Source organism: Protopterus annectens, chromosome 12.part0 (genome assembly GCF_019279795.1).
Source record: "Protopterus annectens isolate FY-2018-M chromosome 12.part0, PAN1.0, whole genome shotgun sequence".
In the NCBI taxonomy this organism is placed as follows: domain Eukaryota; kingdom Metazoa; phylum Chordata; order Ceratodontiformes; family Protopteridae; genus Protopterus; species Protopterus annectens.
This window is the reverse complement of record NC_056746.1, coordinates 330170893-330194118: the sequence shown is the minus strand read 5'-3', so window position 1 is coordinate 330194118 and position 23226 is coordinate 330170893. Positions and strand designations below refer to the sequence as shown.

The window sequence follows — 23226 nt, the reverse complement described above, 5'->3', positions numbered from 1 at the left end:
GAGGTAACATTCTCGTATACATTCCCCACCTAAAGTAGTTTGTTTTGTACAAGTATTCACGTTGGGTGGCCTCTTAAAATGATTCAGCCATCCACACTGTTAGTAAAGTCAGCTGTAATATATTTTGTGTTACTCCAATGACTTTTCAGTGAATTTTCTATATAGTAGAATTATATTATCTTCTTGGCAACCCTTTTGGATCATCGAGTTATGTGAGTGAACATTTGTACGTTTCGGCTCTGTGGGAGATGTCTATGTGACTACTCTACATCCCAGGTACGGTGCAAGGATTTGGAACAAGAGACAACACTGTTTTATTGGACACACCCAGGCAGGTGGTGGTGGAATTTGAATTGTAGGTCAGCTGTATTTTGACATACCGAGCCTTACGAGTACCTTTTTGTCTGGGTTGTGTACAAACTGTTCATATTTATTCCAGAAGATTGTTATGTGTTGAGTTTGTCTGAGCTGGAGCTTGGTACAGCCCAATGCGGATTTTGTCTTAATTAGACATCATCTTTTGCTCGTTTTAATTTTTTGGATTGTAAAGGATCAACCAGATACTACAGGGCATATGACGTCATCACGTTAGTGTGTGTCAGCATTGTATGACACCGCTAAACAAGCTGATATTGGAATTTGTGGAAGTTTTCTATATAGCGTCTGACTGTAAACTGTGTGATAGTGATGTTTTTTTTTTTTTTGAGTGTGGCGCACTTGCACTCATTTGTATGAGCTTTTCTGTTTGGATACAGCATCAATGGACTTCTTTGACCATATGTATGTTTTTTGGGCGATATATTTAAACTACAGGATATGGTTATGGATAATCCAGGGACATTATGGATGATGGATATTTGTGTCTACAGTTATCTAGGTATTTTCAATATGTTAATAAGTTAATATATTGTTGAGAACTGGAATAATTTGTGTGTACATATATTTTTTGGCATGCTTCTGTTATGTATTTTTTTATTTAAATTTTTGATTATTTAGTGCGTTTTTTTTCTGTACCAAAGAGGATAGAGTATTGAGCTTCTGTGGTGGTGTTTGTGGCTTTTAGTTAGCTCTACCCTGACATTTATAGGGGAACCATTTTGCACATACACTTTATAAGTCACTTGTTTAATTTTATTTGGTGAACGATTGCTGATATATTGCCTTTAGGCCTAACGTGGATCTCATTAAGTTGTCAGAAGGATTAGCAGCAGATAAGGAAGATGTCAGAATTTTTGATAATTGGATAATTAGTAATTTTGATAATGGGGAACCTGCTATTCTGTACTGAGGATTTCCATCAATTATTAACAGTTATGAAAGAGTTGAGATCCAATGTGTGGCATCAGAATCTATTCAAGGCCTACTGTACCAACAAAGTTTGCCCTCGAGGGTTAAGGATACGGTTGCAACCCTATGTTAAATCCCCAGATGACCAACTTATGTTAGATTGGAGGGCTGCTTTACAGGAAGCATCTATGATGTTTGTTAATGTTCTCCATTCATTTTATAAGCGTCACCCTAGTGAATTGATTTCACAGGTCAGCCAATTATGTGATAAGATTAAAAAATGTGATGGGGACATGGCATACCAAGGACAGTTTTCACACCTCACTCCGAAACAAATTGGTCTAGAAAAAGATCTTAAAGTACGTATGTTAAAAAAAATTTCAAGGGACTCCAGGGATTAAGCAGGGTAAACATTTTGTTATCCAAAAAATGACAAATTTGATAGTAGACTAACCACCCAGGTATAATCTAGATGCAAAAGAAAAAAAATCTGTTCTCAAGAAAAATGGGACGGGATTGGGAGCCTCAGGTACATCTAGGGAAGATTTTTCCTCGACTACGGATACAGATTTGGGAACCTCGAATACATCACCATTCCCTAAGAAAAGGAACAATGAATGTTCTTCGTGTTTCACTGTTGTAGTCATCACATTTGGGTTATCTCTGCCAGGGTAGCCCTTGGCCGGCCCGAATATCAGAGGCTTAGTATTTCTGCATTGATTGCTGTCGCTTCCGGACTGACGTCAGGTTATCAGTAGTATAAAGTAAGGCAGCCGACACCATTACACCAGTCTTTCTTGCCGTGGAGCCCTAAGCAGAAGCAGTTTGCACAAGTGCTGGTTGGCCACTACCTGAGTTTCGTCTTCTGAATTAAAGCTGAAGTCTTCTAAAGCTAAGTACCCCGTTGGGGATCCTTTTTTCTTGCACTAACAGATGTCAGAAAAATTTAATTGTCTCGCCTGTGGAAAGCAAATACCACACTGAGACTTTCATTCTTACTGCGTCACTTGCTTAGGCCCAGACCACGATGTCCCCTGCTGTCGGTTCAGTGCTGTGTTCAACGCCAGAACTATACATCGTCGGGCCCTTATTATAGCTAGATATTTTTGCTTACAGTCCTTGAATTCTGATATGGCTTTGGTAAGCCATCTGAGAGCAGATCTTCTGAAAAAACATAAAGATAAAGACACAGACCGTACAGGTCCAAACCTACCAACAACACTCCCGTTAAACTAGTCGTCAGTTCCCTGGTCCTCAGTGAGGCTGTTTTGCAGCCCCTGATGCCCGCTTATGTGGATTTGCAGGCACCTACCCGAGACCCTTTCGGAGTCCAGCATGCCACAAAACTCTTCAACTAAGGATCCTGCGATCGTCTCTACCTTGGATGGGTCCGGAGCCGCGGAGCAGGCACCGGCTTCTGAGGAAGTCCTTCGCACTGCTGATTCTCAACACAAACTGACGACTTCTTTCGCGACTACCGAGTTTGTTAGGCCTAGGTTACGAACCACACCCAAGAAACTGATGACCCAATCTCAGGCACCTGCTTCCTTGCATCAGTCTCAAATGCTTAAAATGGCAGAAGACCTTATCATGCTGACTAGGGGAAGCCAAGCTACCCCTTCCAAAAGAAAAAGATCTGTCCCTTGTAGTTTTGTCTGAATAGGAGTTTGCTGACTCTGATGTCCTTCAGCCTCTCTCCCAGAGGATTTTTCCTTGGGGGGGAACCCTTAAGGGAGCATTTCTAGTGGGAAAGTCAGGACTACCCTCAGTCAAAAAAGAGACTTGGGGAATTCTTAGATCTTCCACAGCACAGACCCCTGGCCATCCCCCCCAGTCCTGGATGTTGTGGAGGATGTTTTCCTGGAATCCAGCTTGACTCCTGCACCCAGAAAAAACAGACAGGTATTACCGAGTCCCTGACTCGCACAAATTTATTTTTAAAAATCCTACTGCTGACCCTGAGGTCTTTTCTCAAAGGCCTAAAGGAATTAAAGCATCCTCTGCTAAGAGTCCCAAGCCCTCAGATAGGGATTCCCGAGCACTAGACAGATGGGGTAAAAAAGTATACACCTCAGCTACTCTTGCTATCAGAGCACTAAATTGTCAGTGCCATATGCTGAAATTTCAGCAACTTACCCTGGAACTCCTCAAACAAAAAATGTCTTCCTTTCCTGCTTTTGCAGAATCTAAAGAGTTACAAGAGTTAATGCATTCTGCAAGTCAAGTAACTAAACACACCTTGCACTGTGGTTTTGATGCCCTAGAAGCTTCTTGCAGGGCAGCAGTCACAATTTCTGTCCTTAGAAGGCATGCATGGCTTAAGGAACAGCCCATGCCAGACCATGTTAAATCTAAATTGCTGGATGTCCCCTTGCACAAAGAGGTCTTAAGGATGGAAGAAAAAGCAAAATCTATGCAAATAGTTAAGGATTTCATACAGGTCCAGACACCCAGGTTCAGCAGGCATTGTCCCTCCAAGCACTGGTCCTTTCCTGCTCCCACCAGGTCAGTTCAGCCCAGACACTGGGGAACCAGACCCAACAGACAGCAGCCACAGGGAATGCAGAGATCTAAGCAGTGGACTACCTCCACTTCCAAACCAGGGAGTTCTAAGCCACCCCCTTATGGTAAGAACTCGCATTGACTCTCCTCCCCCACCCCCTCCCTCTGCCCACCTCCACTTACCCTAGGAGGAAAACTCTCCTTTTATGCAAACACCTGGGCCACCATTACCAACGACCGCTGAGTTCTCAACATAGTGTCCCAGGGATATAAATTTTCTTTCCACACCCTTCCAACTCCAAAAGGGTTCCCAGATCTACCTCAAAACCAGTGGGCAGAGGTGCAAAAGCAAGTCCTTTCCCTGCTCTCCATGAGGGCAGTAGAGCACGTTCTTGCAGAACAGAAAGGTCAAGGTTTCTACTCCAGACTTTTTCTGGTACCCAGGAAAGAGGGCACCTGGCACCCCATCCTCAATTTATCCATTCTAAACACCTTCCTGATGATCCCAAAATTCAAAATGCTCACCCTTCAGCAGCTGCTACCCATGCTCTCCAAGGATGCTTGGCTAGCCACCCTAGACCTAAAGGAGGCCTACCTCCACATTCATATCAGTGAGTCATGCATGAAATATCTCTGTTCAAGGCAGGATCTCAGCACTTTCAGTTCTGTATGCTTCCCTTTGGCTTATCTACTGCTCCTAGAGTTTTCACAAAATGTTTGGCTCCTGCCATTGCCTTTTGCAGACAAAGGAATATCCATATTTAGACGACTGCCTAATTCAGGCACGCAGCCAGGAAAAGCTGCTCAAGCACCTGGACTTTGTAAAGTCCCCACTAACCTCCCTAGGGTACACAATCAATGAAAAGAAATCCAAACAGGTACCCACCCAAAAGGATTATATTCCTGGAAGCAAGCCTGGTCACAGCATCCCAGATGGCATTCATTACACCAGAAAAGCAAACCTTCCTGACAGCCTACTTCTCTCAGCTAGCTACCAGACCCCAGCTATCTGCCATGAAAATTTTGCAAGCTCTGGAGTTCATGGCATCGTGCATTCTACTCCTTCCATATCCCAGGCTGCATGTGAGGAAACTTCAATGGTACCTAAAATGCCTTTGGTGTCAACACTCTCAAGACCTGGAGACTCTTGTACCTGTAATATCGTGCCTCAGAAAAGACTTTCTTTGGTGGGCAGCAGCATGCTCCCTCAGCAAAGACCTACCTTTCTCACCACCCCACACCGCCCAGACCCTCACCACAGACGCATCAGATTGCGCCTGGGGCGCACACCTGGAGGTAAGTGCATACAGGGCCAATGGAGCCCATAGCAAATCTATCTGCACATCAACCAAAAAGAGATGATAGCTGTCCAGTATGTCTTGATAGCTTTCAAGCCCCTTCTCCCCAGGGGCTCTCCTGATCAAAACAGACAACACAACTGTGATGTGGTATGTCAACAAGCAGGGATAGACTCCGTCCTACCCTCTGTGCAGGCTGGCCATGAACCTTTGGCACACAGCCTCTGCCATGCACCTCCACCTGTTAGCACAATTCTTACCAGGTTCTCTCAACTCTCTGGTGGACTACTTAAGCAGAAATCTTCTGGTTCCACACGAATGGCAGCTCAACAGAAGAAACTTCGCCCTAGTAACTCAGAAATGGGGTACTTCGAAGGTCAACCTGTTTGCCTCCCACACCAACCATCAGCTCAGCAAGTTCTGCACCAGGGCGCATCACTGCATGGCTTGGAAAGTGGATGCCCTGTCCTTCCCCTGGGGCAATGTATCGGTCTATGCCTTTCCTCCACTACCTCCCATCCCAGGGTACTGCTCAAATTAAAGGAGGAAAAACCAAGGACAATTCTTATAGCTCCAGACTGGCCTCGCCAACACTGGTACCCCTTGTCGCGCAGCCTGTCCCCTCTGCCACCTTGGCATCTCCCTCAGATTCCAAACCTCCTGACCCCAATTACAGATACTCAATTTGGCAGCTTGGCTTATTCCCTAACCCCCGATCAGTCTGCCAACCTCAGCAAACCAGTTCTAGATGTTATACTTGAGGTCAGACACCCTAGCACTAGGAAGTCTTATGCTGACAAATGGAAAAGGTTTTGCAACTGTATTCAGGCTAAGGGAGCCAATACTGCAAAGCCCTCCCTCCCTCTTATCCTGGATTACTTAGCTGACCTGCTACACAGTGGACTCTCCTTTTCCTCTATTAAAATTCATGCCTCTGCTATCTCTGGTCATTTTCCCACTGAGCAGGCCCTTTTCTCACACCCTGTGATCAAACAGTGCCTAAGATGGGCTAGCAGCTTGAGGCCACCCAGAAGAGCACAAACCCCAGCTTGGGACCTTAACTTTGTGTTGAAAAGCTCACCCTCCCCCACTTCGAACCTGCCTCTTCAGCAGAGCTAAAATTTCTGTCCTGGAAGACAGCTTTCCTTCTAGCCATCACTTCAGCCAGAAGGGTCTCTGAGCTGCAAGCACTCATGGCTGTGGAACCCTTTATCATCTTCCATGCTGACAGAGTATCCCTCAGGGCTAACCCATCCTTCATGCCCAAGGTGGTGTCCAGTGTGGTTCTCAACCAATCCATTCATTTGCCCACCTTTTCCCCTAACCCACAGAACAAAGGGGAAGGATCCTGCACTGTCTAGATGTGTACAGAAAGCTCAGATTCTATCTAGACAGGGCTAAATCCTTCAGAAAGTCTGATCAATTGCTGGTTAGCTTTGCTGCAGGGGCAGAGGGAAAGCCATCTCCAAACAAACCATCCCCAAATGGGTAGCACACTGCATCCATTTCTGCTAAAAACAACACGGAAAGCCTCCCCCTAGGGGAGTCAGGACTCACTCCACCAGAGCAGCCTCCACCTCTGCAGCTTTCCTCAGTGGAGTCTCCACCAGGGACATCCTGGAGGCTGCCACCTGGACATCTGTTCGCACCTTTACCAGACATTACCACCTGCCTATCTTCTCCAAATCCAGGGCAGGGTTTGCCTCTGCAGTCTTGCAGGGCATCCTAGCCAGCCCCTAGTTTCCTTGACTGCCTCCACCCCTTTTCCTCAGATTTTGGAATCAACCCAAATGTGATGACTGCAACAGTGAAACACAAAGAACGTAGTACAGTTGTGCACACTTGCCATAAATATTGATGTTCGAGTGTATTCACTGTTGCAGTCCTGGTTTCCCCTCCCTCCATCCCCCTCTTCTTTCATCTCTTTCCTTACAAGGGACATACTGGTATTTACTTTCTACTGGTGGGGTTCTTCCACCAGAACCTGGCTCCCACTTGGGGGCTCCTGACATGTTAGGGCAATAAAAACTGATGTAATGGTGTCGGCTGCCTTACTTTATACTACTGACGACCTGATGTCGGTCCTGAAGCGACAGCAACTGATGCAGAAATATTAAGCCTCTGGTATTCGGGCCGGCCGAGGGCTATCCTGGCAGGGATAAATCCAAATGTGATGACTGCAACTTTGAATACACTCGAACATCTACATTTATGCTAAGTGTACCGACTGTACTTTTCCCTTTAGACAATCCAGGAGGGGGTGGCCCCAAACGTTGTAGGCACCAATCATACATTAGAAACGTTACTTCAGCTGATGACCTCATAGTTGATGAATATAATGTGCTGAATATTTCTTCTTTTACCTTGAATTCAGATGAAACTGATTTATTAAATAAAGGATTGAATTTTGTGCCAAGTTATTTGGTTGATGAGGACGTTTTTGCACAGGATTTCATGAATTTCTGTAGAATATTAAATATTAAATTGTTTTTTTTCAAAATCAGCCAACAAGGGACGATAGAGACCTTGGTGGGTTCTGTTTTAAAACCTTTACCTTCACACCACCTTCCAACAGGAATGTTATGGTGTTCCAAGAATTAGTTTTAAGGTATTTACATTTTAGCTATGGATCACATTTGAAAATTTCTTCCCAAAATCTTTCCCAACCACAACAACAAGGATTGGACAAACTGAGTAAGAATAAAAATATTGTGGTCAGCTGTGGGACTGGCAAATGTATGAGATGGAAGCACATAGTTGTTGGATCAAGGGACCTATCAGAACATGTTTTTGGATCCCACACCGGTATTTAAAAAACAGATTGATGATTCTTTTGGAATTAGCTAGAGAGGAAGGTATTATAAGTAAAGAAACCAAATTGCAACTTATGGTCAAGGAACCTTTAAAACAATATTTTCATTTGTTTCCTAAGACACACAAGAATTTGCAAAAACCCCCGGGAAGACTGATTGATTGTTTCAGGGATGGGATCTTGATTGTTTCAGGGATGGGATCTTTAACAGAGCCCCTCTCTGCTTTTTTGACACACTGTCTTAAACCCTTATTGATCCATGTGTGGTCAAGAATACAAGATACAATGGAATTTTTAAATATTATTCAAGACACACACATGGAACAAGGGTGGTATATGTGCACATTGGACGTCACGTCCCTTTACACCAATATACCCCATTGGGCTGGCCTACAAGCCATAGAATATTGGTTGGAGAAAATCTCCAACACACTACTAGTTTGTCTAACAGAACATGTTTTAAATAAAAATGTGATGTTCTTCATTCCACATTGCTGCAGTCCTAACAATTGGGTAGTCCGCTGTCCAGTCGGCCCGAATACCAAAGTATATGGCTGACGTCGGTCAGGGCGCATTAGACTGACATCAGTACGTCAGGGTACTAATGCGCATGACCGACGTCATATCCTCAGTCTTTTTTGCCGCATGGTCCGATGCAGAAGCAATTTTGCGAGTGCAGGTTGGCGTTCTGAAATTTTCTGAAGTCGGAGTTTCAGACCGAATCAAAGTTGGCTAAGTACCCCGTTGGGGAACATTTTGGTTTTTTCTTGCCTCAGTATTTAACCGGATGTCAGAAAAAGTGAATAACTGTATTTCTTGTGGGAAACAGATACCTCATAGGGATTACCATACCTTGTGTATACCTTGTTTAGGGCCTGAGCACGGCGTTGTTGGATGCCGCTCTTGTGCTAGATTTAACAAACGCACTATTAAGAGACGGTTAGACTGTGCCAGGTTAGTGTTTGGGAAGCATTGTAATTATAAAATGCCGTCGGATGCTCCGGCCGCTTCCAAAAAGCGCAAGGACAAAACAGTGAAGCCTAGGGTTGATGAACCGGCAGTCCCAAGCGTCGGTTCTTTAGAAGGCTCAGTGGAGCCAGAGGTTTTGCCAGGAGTTTCTTTGGAGTCTCAGGCAGAGACTTTACTGTTGCAGGATGTGCCTTCTCAGGAGGTAGGCCAGGCTGAGGGACTTCTCAGGTAACTGTTCTTCCCTCTCTTCCCAAGGTAGTTAGAGCCTCTCCTTCTGTTTCCAAAACTTCCTTGAGAGGTAGGCCAAGTTTAGCTTCAGTGGGGGCTTCTCCTAGCATTTCAGGTTCTGTGCCTAAGAAACATATGCTTAAAATGGCAGAAGATTTGATTACTCTGATTAGAGGTTCTATGCCCCCTCCTGATAAGAGGCCTAGGGTGGAACCTGAGTTTGAGAGTTTTGAACAGTGTTCAGAGGCTTCTGAGTCTTCTGCGGAAGACTTGCAGGAGTATCCTCCTTATTCTGATTCTGATGTGGATGATTCCACTCCTACAGCTTCTCCTCCTGAGGATTTCTCATTTTCAGAGACTCTGCATTCCATGAGGGAGCACTTTAAATGGGAAGGCCAAGATTACTCTGATTCTAGGAAAAGGCTTAGGGAATTCTTGTTTTTACCCCAGCATAGGCCCTTGGCTATCCCTCCTGTGTTGAATGTGGTAGAAGATGTTTTTGCAGAGGCTTCCCTGAACCCTGATTCCTTGCCTCCTACCCCTGTTAAACCTGATAGGTACTATAGGGTGCCTGAAGCTCATAAGTATCTTTTTAAGAGTCCTAGGGCAGACCCGGAGACTGTTTCTCAAGGACCTAAAGGTGTTAAGGCCTCTGTTGTTAAAAATCCTGTTCCCACTGATAAAGAGGCAAGGGCTTTGGATAGATGGGGAAAGAAAGTGTATACTTCTTCCACTTTAGCCATGAGGGCGTTGAATTGTCAGTTTCACATGCTAAAATATCAAAATTATCTCCTTTCACAATTGAAATCTAAGGTGGATGCTTTGGCGGAAGGTATTGAGTGTAAAGAGTTGCTGGATTTAGTTCATGTGTCTGAACAAGTGGGTAAGCATTCTTTGCAATGTGGTTTTGATGCTGTACAGGCCTCCTCCAGGGTGGCTGCCACTAGTTCTGTTCTTCGCAGGCATGCCTGGTTGAGGGATCAGAATTTAGCTGAGCATGTTAAGACAAGGATTTTGGATGCTCCTTTACAGTCTGATGTGTTGTTTGGTTAGCCTGTGGAAGCAGTTTTAAAGAAAATGGAGGACAAAGCAAAGTCAATGCAAACTGTAAAAGAATTTTTGCAGGTGCAGCCACCGAAGTTTAGTAGAAATTGGCCTGCTAAGGGGTGGACATATCCTGCTTATGATTCCCAGTCTAGGGGTAGGTCTAGACGTGGTAGGGGCAGAGCTCAAGGTTCTTTTAGGCCTAGAACAGGAGTTCACCTGCTCAGACTTCTGGTGAGGGCAGGGGTCAGTCCTTTCGTAAACAGACCCAATGACCTGCCTTTTCAGCTGCCAGTAGATTCTCGTCTGGCAGCTCCTTTGGGAGGAAGACTGTCTCTTTTCAAAGAAAATTGGGATTTAATTACTCAAGACAGATGGGTGTTGGATATCATTCACCACGGTTACAGGTTTTATTTCCATACATTGCCCCTTTCAAAGGCATGCCAGGCGTTCCTCCTCCACAAAGAAAAGAGGCTCACAAGCAAATTTCTCAGTTACTCCAGATAGGGGCCATTCAGCCAGTCCCTGTATCAGAAAGGGGCCTAGGATTTTATTCTCGCCTGTTCCTAGTACCAAAGAAGGGGAACACGTGGAGACCAATTTTGGATTTATCTATCCTCAACACTTATCTGGACATTCCCAAGTTCAAGATGTTGACGTTACAACAGCTTTTACCTCTGCTGGGCAAAGATCACTGGATGGTAACTTTAGATCTCAAGGAAGCTTACCTTCATGTGCCTATAAGGCTAAGTTGCAGGAAGTATCTGCGGTTTCGAGCTGGAATTTCTCATTATCAGTTCTCTGCATTGCCCTTTGGCTTATCTACTGCGCCCAGAGTATTCACAAAGGTTCTGGCTCCAGTGATAGCTTACTTCAGGCTAAAAGGAATTCAAATCTATCCTTACTTGGACGACTGCCTGATTCTGGCTCAAGAAAAGGAAGACCTTCTACAGCATCTGGAATATGTTATAGCAGTGCTAAGATGCCTAGGGTATTCTGTGAACGAAATAAAGTCCAGTCTAGTACCCTCTCAAGACATGTGCTTTCTGGGTGTGAGACTGAATACAGCAGCCCAGATGGCCTTTTAACCCCGGACAAACAAAAGAGTCTATCACTTTACTTCCATCAACTATCTCATCAGTCCGTGCTGACTGCAAGGACAGTCCTTCAAGCATTAGGGTTCATGGCATCTTGTATTCTGGTGCTTCCCAATGCCAAACTGCATATGAGGAAGCTACAATGGTATCTCAAAAATGTATGGACACAGCACTGCCAGGATTTGGACACTGTCATTCAAATAATACCTTGCCTTCAAAAGAATTTTTGTGGTGGGCTCAGGAATGTCACCTAAACAAGGGACTCTCTGTGACCCGGCCAGAGGCGAGTCAGATTTTAACGACAGATGCCTCGGACATTGCTTGGTGAGCTCATCTAAATGGAAAGTGGATACAAGACAAGTGGCCTGCCAGACTACAGCATCTACATATCAACATGAAGGAGATGTTAGCAGTCCAGTTTGCATTAATGGCTTTCAAGGAGTTACTTCTTCCAGGGCAGGTGTTGATTCTAACAGACAACACAACTGTCATGTGGTACATCAACAAGCAAGGGGAACACATTCTTATCCTCTATGCAGGCAAGCAATGATTTTATGGGAGACTGCGCTAAGCTTGCAACTAACTCTTCAGGCGAGGTTTCTGCCGGGAGCACAGAACTCCTTAGCAGATGTGTTAAGCAGACAAATCATGGATCCCCACGAGTGGAAACTGGATCTTCATGTATTTCAGAAATTGACAGTGTCATGGGGAACTCCAGACATAGATCTGTTCGCTTCTCCACTAAACCACCAGCTGCCAAAGTTTTGCACAAAGGGGTTTCATCACACAGCTTGGAAAGTGGATGCTCTGTCTTTCAGTTGGAAAAATCTTCATGTGTATGCCTTTCCACCTCTGCCTCTTCTTCCAAAGGTGCTATTAAAGGTCAGACAAGACAAGCCAAGGATGATTTTAATAGCTCCAGATTGGCCTCGGCAACACTGGTACCCACTACTAAGGAGTCTGGTAAGGAAGCCTCCATGGCCTTTACCTTTGATTCCACATCTGTTATCTCAGAAGGACGGTCATCTGCTCAATGTCAAGCTTCACTCTCTTCATCTAACAGCCTGGCATATTCTGTGTTGAAACACAGCAGGTCTCAACTTCCTCAACAAGTTTTAAATGTGATTATGGAAGCTAGGAGACCTAGTACAAGGAAAGTGTCATGAGAAAAATGGAAGAGATTTTTATTTTGGAGTACAGCAAAGAATTTGGAGATTTCTGAGCCTAATTTGAGTGTGGCTCTTCAATATCTTACTGAGTTATTGGACAAAGGTTTGTCCTTCTCTTCCATTAAGATTCATGCTGCAGCAATTTCAGCTCACTATGATTGTGACCCACCATTGTTTTCGCATCCTTTGTTCAAGCAGTTTCTTAGAGGGGCAAAGAATATAAGACCCCACGTGAGCTCCTACTCCTGCTTGGGATCTCAATTTTGTGTTGGAAAAACTTACTCTACAACCTTTTGAGCCTGCGGCTACTGCTGAATTGAAATACTTGTCATGGAAGACTGCTTTTCTGTTGGCTATTACTTCTGCAAGAAGGGTGTCTGAGTTGCAGGCCCTTATGGCAGTAGAGCCCTTTTGATTTTCCATAAGGATAGGGTATCATTACGTACTAATCCTTCCTTTATGCCTAAGGTGGTTTCTAGTGTGGCTTTAAACCAAACTATTCATTTGCCTACTTTTTATGCAGACCCCCAAAATAAAGGGGAAAAGATTTTGCACACTTTAGATGTACACAGGCAATTGCGTTATTATTTAAGCAGGACTAAGGATTTTAGGCAGTCTCAGCAGTTGTTTGTTTCTTTTGCTTTGAGTTTGCAGGGCAAGCCTGTGTCAAAACAAACTATTTCTAGGTGGATTGGGTTTTGCATTGCATTTTGTTATTCCCATCATGGCAAGGAGATTCCAGCTGGGATTAGGCCTCATTCCACTAGGGCTACTGCCACTTCAACAGCATTTCTAAGGGGGTGGCAACTAAGGATATTTTGGAGGCAGCTACTTGGAGTTCAGTGCATACTTTCTCTAAGCATTATCACCTTCCTCTCTACTCTAAGTCTAGGGCTGGTTTTGCCACAGCTATTTTGCAAGGCATGTTGTCAGCTCCTGCTTCTTTATGATTTGCCAGCCTCCCTTACCTCTGCTTTGGGATTCTACCCAATTGTTAGGACTGCAGCAATGTGGAATGAAGAACATAGTACAGTTTTGTACCTACCATAAATGTAGATGTTCGAGGATCCACATTGCTGCAGTCCAATTACCCTCCCTCCTTCCCTCTGTGTTTAGGGGTGGTTGTGTAGGTGAGGTTATATGCTGATAATTTTGTATATATTGTACATATTTTTGGTGCAGGTATATTGGGCCTTGTCTTTTTAGGGTCTTCTGACATCTGGGGCAAGAAAAGACTGAGGATATGACGTCGGTCATGCGCATTAGTACCCTGACGTACTGACGTCAGTCTAATGCGCCCTGACCGACGTCAGCCATATACTTTGGTATTCGGGCCGACTGGACAGCGGACTACCCAATTGTTAGGACTGCAGCAATGTGGATCCTCGAACATCTACATTTATGGTAGGTACAAAACTGTACTTTCTATTTCAAACAGGAATGCTATTTACAAATAAGGGGAACAGCGATGGGAGCATCATTTGCTCCCATCTATGTGGATTTATTTATGGGTTTTGTGGAGGAACAACTGATTTATGATCCCATGCATAATTTATATTTAGAATCAATGGACATCTGGCATAGATATCTTGATGACTGTTGGTTGGTGTGGTGATCAGGGGTTGAATATCTTAATGAATTTTAACGTACCTTAATGACAGCAAATTGGGTCTACATTTTACGGTGAACTGTAATACCACTAATATTGTGTTTTTGGATGTGGGCATACAGGTACAACATGATGGCACCATGTTGCATCAGGTACACAGGAAACACTCTGAGGTCAATACTTTGTTACATTCAGAGAGCTGCCACCCTAAACACATAATTCGGAATATTCTGAAATCTCAGTATATGAGGGTATGACATATATGTTCATCAGAAGAAATGTTTTCAGCACATAGTCAAAAGTTGACAGATTTCTGAATAAGGGTTAAAACAAGAGACATAGTTTGGAATCTAGTAATTATGCTCAGAAATTGAACAGAAAATTTTTGTTGCAGTATCAGAATAACAAATCAACTAGCCAGTTAAGGTTGGTTACTAAATATGGCAACAGTATTTCGGTGTTGGTTAATATAGTGAATAAATATTGGAATATTTTAATTTTGGAAGATAGTCTGAGGAATATACTGCCCCCAAAATCTCTTTATTCATATAGAAGAGGAAAAACTACAGGTGGATGGCTGAATCATTTTAAGAGGCCACCCACTGTGAATACTGGTACAAAACAAACTACTTTAGGTGGGGAATGTATACGAGGATGCTAGCCCTGCAGCCACTGCAATTTTTGTAAATATGTGAATAGGACAAAAGAATTTAGTTCCAAAAATACACCTCGGGTTTTTGACATGCGTATTTATGGAGTCTGTATTTCTGATTGGGTGATATATTTGGTGACCTGCAGTTGTCAGGCATTTTATGTAGGACAAACTTCACGATCATCCAAGCTACGCATTTCAGAACATATGAGTGATACAAGATGTGCCAGACATATAGTAATGCACTTTATAAACACACTCAACAACACACTTCATCTCAGTTTAGGTTTACTATCATTGATGGAATTAGGTTTAAAGGAGTGGACAAAATGGGTTGGCATGATATTTTAAACAAAAAAGAGAAAGAATGGATTATTTTGTTGGTGCTCTTTTTTCACCAAGTCTAAATGAACACCTGTGATTGGATAATGAGGGAATGATGCTGATTAGGTTGGGCTTGTTAGTATTTTACACTGAAGAAGACTTATTAGCCGAAACCAGTCTGTTTCTTGACTCTAGTGCTATTATGCAATAAAATCTGAAGATTTTGGATGCTGACTATGTGGTGCTGGCTTTTGTTGTTTTTTTTGGATTCTCGTTGTTTAGCCATGCACTTATCCATTACTGGCGTGCCTTTTGGGAATATGTCATTGCCAGAGTACCATAAAAGCCTTTGCACGGCCAGACACGGATACAAGAGGCCTGTTTCCTCATGGCCATTTTCAATACCAAGAAACAGTGATTCTTAACTTGAGACAACTCGCGAAACTTGTCATACTTTTGATGTTCTTTGGACAAACATAGTCTAGATGAAACTGCATGGGGAAAATGAGGATGAAGCAGCCTGATTCTGAAGTTTTTGAATCCTTTTAACCTTCAACATGTTTTCTAGTGTTGTCTTTGGTTCTGTTACAGAAAGGGTTAAAACCCTGGTTTTGATTTAGATAGCTTGAGATCGACTAGAAGCTATGGCACTGGATCAGCTAGAGAGAAAGGGTGAGAGTAAACCGCTGATGTCAGCTCAACCATCGTGGATGAAGGGAGGGAGGTGGTCCAGCCTTCGGCAGTGATAGTATGTGCTGGAGAGATACATATACATAACACTGAGTGAATGTGTTGGGGTGTCTGTGTGTGTGTGTGTGTGTGTGTGTGTGTGTGTGTGTGTGTGTGTGTGTGTATACATATATATATATATATATATATATATATATATATATATATATTTTTTTTTTTTTTTTCCCTCTGCAAACTTAGTGCTGTGTTTTTGATTAATGTAGTGCGCTTGGCCATGAGCCACTTCATTACAGCCCAGCTATCTTTTACCTGACATGCAGCTGGCAGTTTTGCAGAAGTCCTTCAAAGCATTTTCTGTTGGGGGTTTGTTCCCTGCACTATTTACAGAGGTGTGCCTTCTGCGTCAGAATTAATATAGCACTATTAGGTCAGTGCCACAAGAGAAGTGCAGGAAGATTTTTGTTTTCTCTGTGCTGTGGTTAGAGATAAACACATAATCCTGCTTACAGCTGTGGATGATTGCTGTAGCAGTTGTGCTACATTGCTGCAGCAATTGTAGTACAGATCCTGTTATTTCACAGATAAGGTATTTAGCACTGGATCATTCTTGGCTGTGGCTGGTCATCTGTGTTAAATCTTTTTTTTTCAAATGTAGGTTTCCAGCATCAGACAGGGGTCTAAAAACAGTCCCTTGAACCAGTTTATATACAACTTCTATCTGGCAAGTGTTTCTTTTCCCTAACCCAATGTGAGAGTAGTTGCCACTGGAATGTCTCATTACTAGTTTTATTATGCATCTTAGATTTTTTCTAAATTGTTTTCAGCTTATAAATCTTAACAGCTTCTTGATATCTTGCCTTTGCAAGCCCCAGGTTCCTTTTCATCATTGACAGCTACTAACTTCTGTCATTCTTGTCCAGTTCACTTCAGTGTACATCAATCCAGGAAAATACATCCTTTTGCGATGATTACAAACTTTGGGTTAATTGTAATGCAGGGTACATTTCAAGACTATAGTGAGCAGTTGTCTTCACATAGCCAGTGAAGCCACCCACTTTTGTTTTTGGATTTGAGCATTGTGTACAGTAACTTTAATACTATAATACAATATTTTATAAGCATTTTCAGATTTTATTTTGTAATGATGTAAAACAAATGCCCCTAACATTTGAATGCTGTTTTCCTTGTTTTCTGGCCATGTGCATCCTTCAAGTTTGTCAGTAATAGCTTGAGACTTTAGAATTGTTAGTTTTTTCTTTTATCACAACCGTGTTTTTTTTTAAACTGAAGTTGTTAAGCAGTGAGAACAGGCAGTTGTGTTTTGTTTGCCCTGTATCCTTTCCTTCAAAAGTTAAAGGGAATCAAAATACCATTTTGCACTCTGTTGTGTTGTACTTGTTTTTGTCTAATATCCATCAACAGAGCTAATTTGCATTGCAGTGCCCACTTTGATGGAGCCAGTAAAGCTGCTTTCTTTTAGAAGTTTGTGTGTACACCTGTGGTTTTAATCGCTTTGACTTCTTATTATAAGCATGCACTTCACCTTTTAAGAACTTTTGGAAAGCCTTGCATTAGTAACTTTCCATCTGCTAACATGCACTGCCCTACTTTTAGCAGTGCTTATGGCTTGGGATTTCAGCATGTATCTTAAGTATGATTATTTTTGTTTGTGTATTTATTTATGTCTACCTGCATTTTCAGTTAATATCATACAGTGGATTATAAAAATGTTTAATTTTCTATATATTCCTTTCCGTAGGCCTTGCTGACATCACATTTTGATGGGCTGGATTTTACAAGGAAGAATTATGGCATGAATAAGCACTTAACTGTATTGCACTCAAGAAAACTCATGTTTGGTGATTTGCAATTTGTTTGCATCTTTCTAGTTTAACACACTCGTTTCCCAGGGTAATGCACTGATTTGCCAACACCACTTTTGCTGAGCAACCTGTATATTTTGAATAAATATTTTTGTGTTTGTGATATTCTTTCTCCATTTTCATGTCTTCTCCTTCATTGTGTAGAATTCTCCAGCATTGTGCTCTTTTGCATCAGTTAGAGAACAAGTTAATGATTCATTCTTTTTACATTTGATAAATTGGTGAACATTTTTTAAGATCCTCCAGTGCAATTTGCAGCAGTTTATGTAATGGACCAAACATTGACTTCATGATTGAAGAAATTCATATTGGATCAGCTGAAAGAGCAGTTGCACAATGATGTGCCATGCTGTTTATATAACTGTATGGCCAGCGTATAAGCACCTTTTCAGAAATTGGCCAGCCAGTATTTTCATAGCTCATGTAAATGTTGAAGTAAATTAACTCGTGTATCTCATGTTATCCATGTTCATTATTCGTCACAGAAGGGTCTTTGATCTGACATCAGATCTGAGTCGGCAACTTAGCACAGAGAGATCCAAGGCTCATGCTCCTCCCTCTCCCATAATCTCCTGCTGCCCTCTAACCCTCACATCTCTCTTGCTGCGTGTTTGCTACAGACGTGATCCATCTGGCTCTTGCTTTGTTAACTTAGCTTAGGTTATATTGATAGGTTTAGCTCCTTTAGTCTCTCTAGTGTAATTACCTTTAGTAGTTTACTTCCCCTCCCTTAGATATGCTAGTTTTGAGGGTGGTGTAGTTTCCCCTGTTAGCCCGTGTTTGGCGCTCTTTTTGTTGTTAGTGCCTCTGTTAGTGTTAAGGCATTGTTGTTCTTTGAATTATGTCTGAAAACCCTTCTGCTTTTAAAAAAATGCTCCTTGTGTGGTCAGAAGATGCCTAATTCCAACTTGCACAAGGAGTGTCTGTTTTGTTTAGGAGCTCCTCACCTGGAAGTTGAATGTGACGTTTGTGCCACATTCCACCCCAGGGCTTTGGTGGAGCACTGAAACAAGCTGCTGCTAAAAGGTATGGTGCAGGGGGTTCCTTTTGTTCCCTCCTCTAAAGCTTCTTCTTCGGACCCCAAGAGGAAGACCCCTTCTATGCTTCCGGTGGCTTCTAAAAAGCCGAGGCTGTCAGATCCTAGATCCCTGGATCCGACTCCAGCCTGGGCCATCTTGGATCCAATATCTTCTGCCGGTTCAAAGTAGTGCTCAGATCAGAGGCCCTCTGATCCAGTCAAGGTCTAGAATTAGCTTCGGATCTGACCAGTTTGTTGGATCCAATTGCTCCTTCTGCTAGGTTGTTGGATCTGACAGGCTCATCAGATCCACCCATAGTTATTGAAGATGTTAGCCTTGCCTAGTTCTTCTAGGCAGTTGTTCCAGTCGGCTGCTAGCCCCAGGAGCTGAACTTCAGATCATCAACACAGAACCTCAGGGTCACCAGCTAAGGCTCCCCACTCCTCCTCTTCCTCCAGTTCGTCCGGGAGTTTGTTGCCTTCCGATATGGACAGAATGATGAAGAGCTTTCTCAAAGCCCAGATAGAGTTGGGGCTTCTGGCATCTTCAGCCCATCCAGCTAGGATAGCCTCTCCAATCCCAACCTCTATTCTCATCTTTCAACCCAAGGGACTTAGGAATCTCGAGACCCAGATACCTGCGGTCAGATCCCTGTGGGGTGTAGTATTCCCTTTTTCTTGACCCCGTCAGGATCCCTTGCCTGCTCTGTTCTCCCACCCTCTGATCAGAGTGGGCCCAGTGCTGGAGTGGTTGTCTCCATGGTGACAAGGTCGGGTCTGGGTTTTTCTGACCTCTTTCCCCTGGGGGCTTCAGCCCTTGATAGGTTTGGACTGGTATCTGTAGGCCATGGTGCTGTATCAGGGCTCGCCCCTCCTCTCCAAGGCACTTCACTCTCCGGGGTGGGGGACCAGCCTGCTTTCAGCCTGTCAGCCTTCCGGGTGATAGAGAGGACCTTCTCCAGGACTGGAGCTACAGCTCCTGCCCCTCCCAGCCATTCCTGTCCCTCTCTGCCTTGGGTGGCAAGACCTCCCATCCTGTCCAGAGTCAGCCCTCCTGTTCTAGCCTTCAGGGGGTTTCTTCTCTGCACTGGGTCCCCGCATCTTCTGAGTCCTCCCCGGAGCCCCCACGGAGGAGGCACCTAGTAAGAGAAAGTGCAAAAGGAGGCACTTGGGCTCACCCTCCGAGTCCCTCACAGAGGACATGGACCTTGAAGAAGGAGACGGGTCCCCCAGATCTCCACCAAACAATGTCTCCTTTTGGGAAATTCTTAAGATCTTGAACCAGAAGGGAGGATGGTCTCTTCAATCCCTGTCTTCGGAGGAGTCCGTGTTTCTGAAGGCATTTGGGATGGACCCATCTACTTCCTTGGTGTCTCCCCCCCCCTGCCAACGAGTTGGTTGATCTTATCACCATCAGGGCCTAGAAGGAGCCTGACACTGTGGAGCCAGTTCCCAAGGGAGCCGATAAATTCCTTAGCCACCCTTTTGGAGCAAAGGAGTTCTGTTCGATGCCATCATGGTTGCCGCTGCCACCAAGAAGGAGCTGACAGAGCAGAACTCCACATTCCATCCCCCGAACAGGGAGTCCTGGGTGATAGACCAGCACGGGAAGTGTGTGTACAGCTCAACTACCTTTGGACTGAGGGCAGTTAATTACTTGGCACACTTTACCCACCTCCAAAGGGACTTAGTCAAAGAACTCACCATTTCCCTTACAGAGGTATTGCTGGCGGAGGACCTCAAGAAGATGTCTCCCAAGCTTTCTGCTCTGACATTCCTCGCCAATTCCTTGATGAGGTTAATTTCCAGTGCTGCAGAAGCTACCTCTCGAGCAGCAGATACCGGCAAAGCTTTAAGGCGGCATGCTTTGTTACAACTATGTGGGTTTGCTGAACCCTTCAAAGTGTCTTTTACAAATGCTGCCTTCGATGAGTCCACCCTCTTTGGACCCTCTGTGAAGGACCCTTTGACCCATAGTGAGCGGGAAGAGAAGACTGTTCCGTGGTCAGGACCAAGCTTTCTACTCCTTAGAGGTCTTTCTCCGAGACCTGAGGAACTAGGAAAATGTGGTTCCCGAAGTCACAGTCTTCCTTTCAGGATGCTCCTGATGATACCTCTTCCAGAGGCAGGGGGAGAGAATTAAATGTTAGATGCCTCCCTAGAGGCAGGGAGCCTTTCTCTGAGCAGCCCTTTCAGTGCTCCTGAGGTGTTGCCCATCTGCCCTGCCCTGCCCTGGAGGCAGTTGGTCATATTTCCCTTCACCCATGAGCCTGAACAAACATTACCTCCAATCATTGGGTATTAAATATAATTTCAAGGGGTTATTTCTTTCCCTTTTTGGAACCCTGTCCTATACAAAGATACATCCCCAACGTTCCACCCCATCAGAAGGAATTGGCCTTCAAGGAAGTTCAACAACTTCTTCAAAAAATAGCCATCCAAGAGGTCCCAGCAGGACAAAGAGACTCCGGAATTTACTCTTTTTTTTGTTAGTACCAAAAAAAGACTAGGGACCTGTATCCTATTTTCGACCTCAGTGAGTTGAATCTGTTGGTCAAAAAGTCCAAGTTCTGGATAGTCATTGTTCAATCCATTCTGCCCATCTTACACAAGGATGACTGGATGTGCTTTCTGGAGCTCCAGGAGGCTTACTGTTGCATCAAGCTAGTCAGGTGCTCCAGGAGACATCTTTGCATCTGGTTAGGGGCCAATCACTACCAGTTCAGAGCCCTACCCTTCGGACTCAGCACAGCCCCCTCCCGGGTGTTTACCAAATGTATGGCAGTGATAGCGGCTCACCTCTGGCTACAGGGATTTTGGGTATTTCTGTACCTCAATGATTGGCTCCTCACAGCACCCCTGAGGCATTGACTGTAACAAGCCATCCATTATGTCCTTCTCCTGTTCAGTCAGTTGGGGATTACTGTCAATCTTTCAAAGTCAAATCTGGTCCCCACACAAAAGCTGGAGCTCATAGGAGTCCAGTTAGACTCTGTTTCAGAGATTGCAGCATTGCCTCTACTCAGAGTTCAGTTGATCTGGGAGCAGGTCATGGAAATCTTAGGTCTTTTGCATCCTCCAGTTCACTTGATTCTTCAGACCCTAGGATACATGGCTGTGGCCATTCAGCTTGTTCCTCTAGCAAGGTATCACATGCAGGTTTTTACAGTGGACCCTGGCGGTCCAGTCGTCTGCTCTCTCAACCCATGTCCATAAAACTGATGCATGTGTGCAGACAGCACCTTCTTTGGTGGCTTCAGTCTCTGGATCTCATCCTAGGCGAGTCTTTTTCTTTCCCTTCACCCAAGGCCATGGTGATCACGAATGCTTCCCTATTGGGGTGGGGGCATTTCCAGGGGAGAACTGTCCAAGGCATGTGGCCCCCTGTAGACACCAAATTGCACATAAAAGTCCTAGAGATAAGAGCATTCCTACTAATGTTGCAAGCCTTTTAGGACTGTCTCCTCAGGGGATGATTGCAGTTCAGACGGACAACATGGCAGTGGTCTTGGTATGTCAACAAATGGGGGGAACATGATCCTACATGTTGTGTAGAGAGGCCATGAGAGTGTGGGAATGGTTGATATCCTCCAGATGTTTTCTTCTTGCAATGCATATACCCAGGGATTCCAATATTTTGCCCGGCATACTCAGCAGATCCATCTTGAGTTCTCAGGAGTGGTCCCTCAATCCCACGATGGTGAAGCAGATTTTCAACTGCTGAGATCAGCCATGCTTTGACCTCTTTGCCTCCTCAACCAACCACAAATGCGTGTACTTCACCCTGATCCCACCACTTGGGGAGTCACTGAGGGATGCTCTAGTCTACAACTGGCCTCCGGGTCTCCTTTATGCTTATCCTCCTGTCCCTCTTATTCCCAAGGTTTTGCAGAAAACACAATGCCTGAGGACATCCCTGATCCTCATTGCCCTTTTCTGGTCTCATCAACTGTGATTCCCCTTCATCAGGTCTCATCTGAAGTATCCTCCCTGGGTACTAGATCCTCTTCAGGATCTGATCTCCCATCCTTCAAGGCTTCCTCTTCCAAGTCTTTGGACCCTTCATCTAACCGCATTATTTCTCCAATTCCAGTCATCCTGAAACAGTCCAGGCTAGCATCCCTCATCAGGCATCTTATCCTAACCTCCCAGAAACCCTCCACCAGAAAGGTTTATAGTAGTCAATAGAAAAGGTTTTCTGTCTGGGCTAAGAGCAGGAATCTGGATCTTTTTTCTGCCTCTATTTCAAATGTCCTTTAGTTCTTGTCCTCACCTTTCCAGGCAGGGACAAGTTTCTCTACCATTAAGCTCCAGTTGGTGACGATTTCTAATTTTCATGAAAACAGTGCGCCTACATTCACTTCCAGACTTTGCAAAGTGTTCATGAAAGGTGTTTTCCTTATAAGACCACCCGTTAAGGATCCCTCACCTCCTTGGGATTTAATCTTAGTGCTACAATCACTGACTGAGGCTCCTTTTGAACCTGCCAGTTCGTGCGATTTCAAATTCTTGTCATGGAAAACAGCCTTCCTGGTTGCCATAACTTCGGCTAGGAGAGTTAAAAAATTGCACGCTCTTTCCATTGTTCCTCTGTATATGATCTTTCACAAGGACAAAGTATCTGTTAGGACGAATCCCTCCTTT

The 23226-nt window shown here is 44.2% G+C and overlaps 1 protein-coding gene across 3 annotated transcripts in view; it reads left to right on the top strand.

Annotated features, from left to right (window-relative positions):
* Positions 1–17667, top strand: part of LCMT1 (leucine carboxyl methyltransferase 1) — a 433670-nt gene extending 416003 nt beyond the window's left edge. For all 3 annotated transcript variants that reach the window (XM_044089403.1, XM_044089404.1, XM_044089405.1), the window contains exon 11: positions 17441–17667. In XM_044089403.1, the coding sequence (XP_043945338.1) occupies positions 17441–17463 (23 nt within the window). In that variant the 3' untranslated portion in view covers positions 17464–17667. The remainder of the gene's footprint in view (positions 1–17440) is intronic.
* The last annotated feature ends 5559 nt before the right edge of the window (positions 17668–23226 follow it).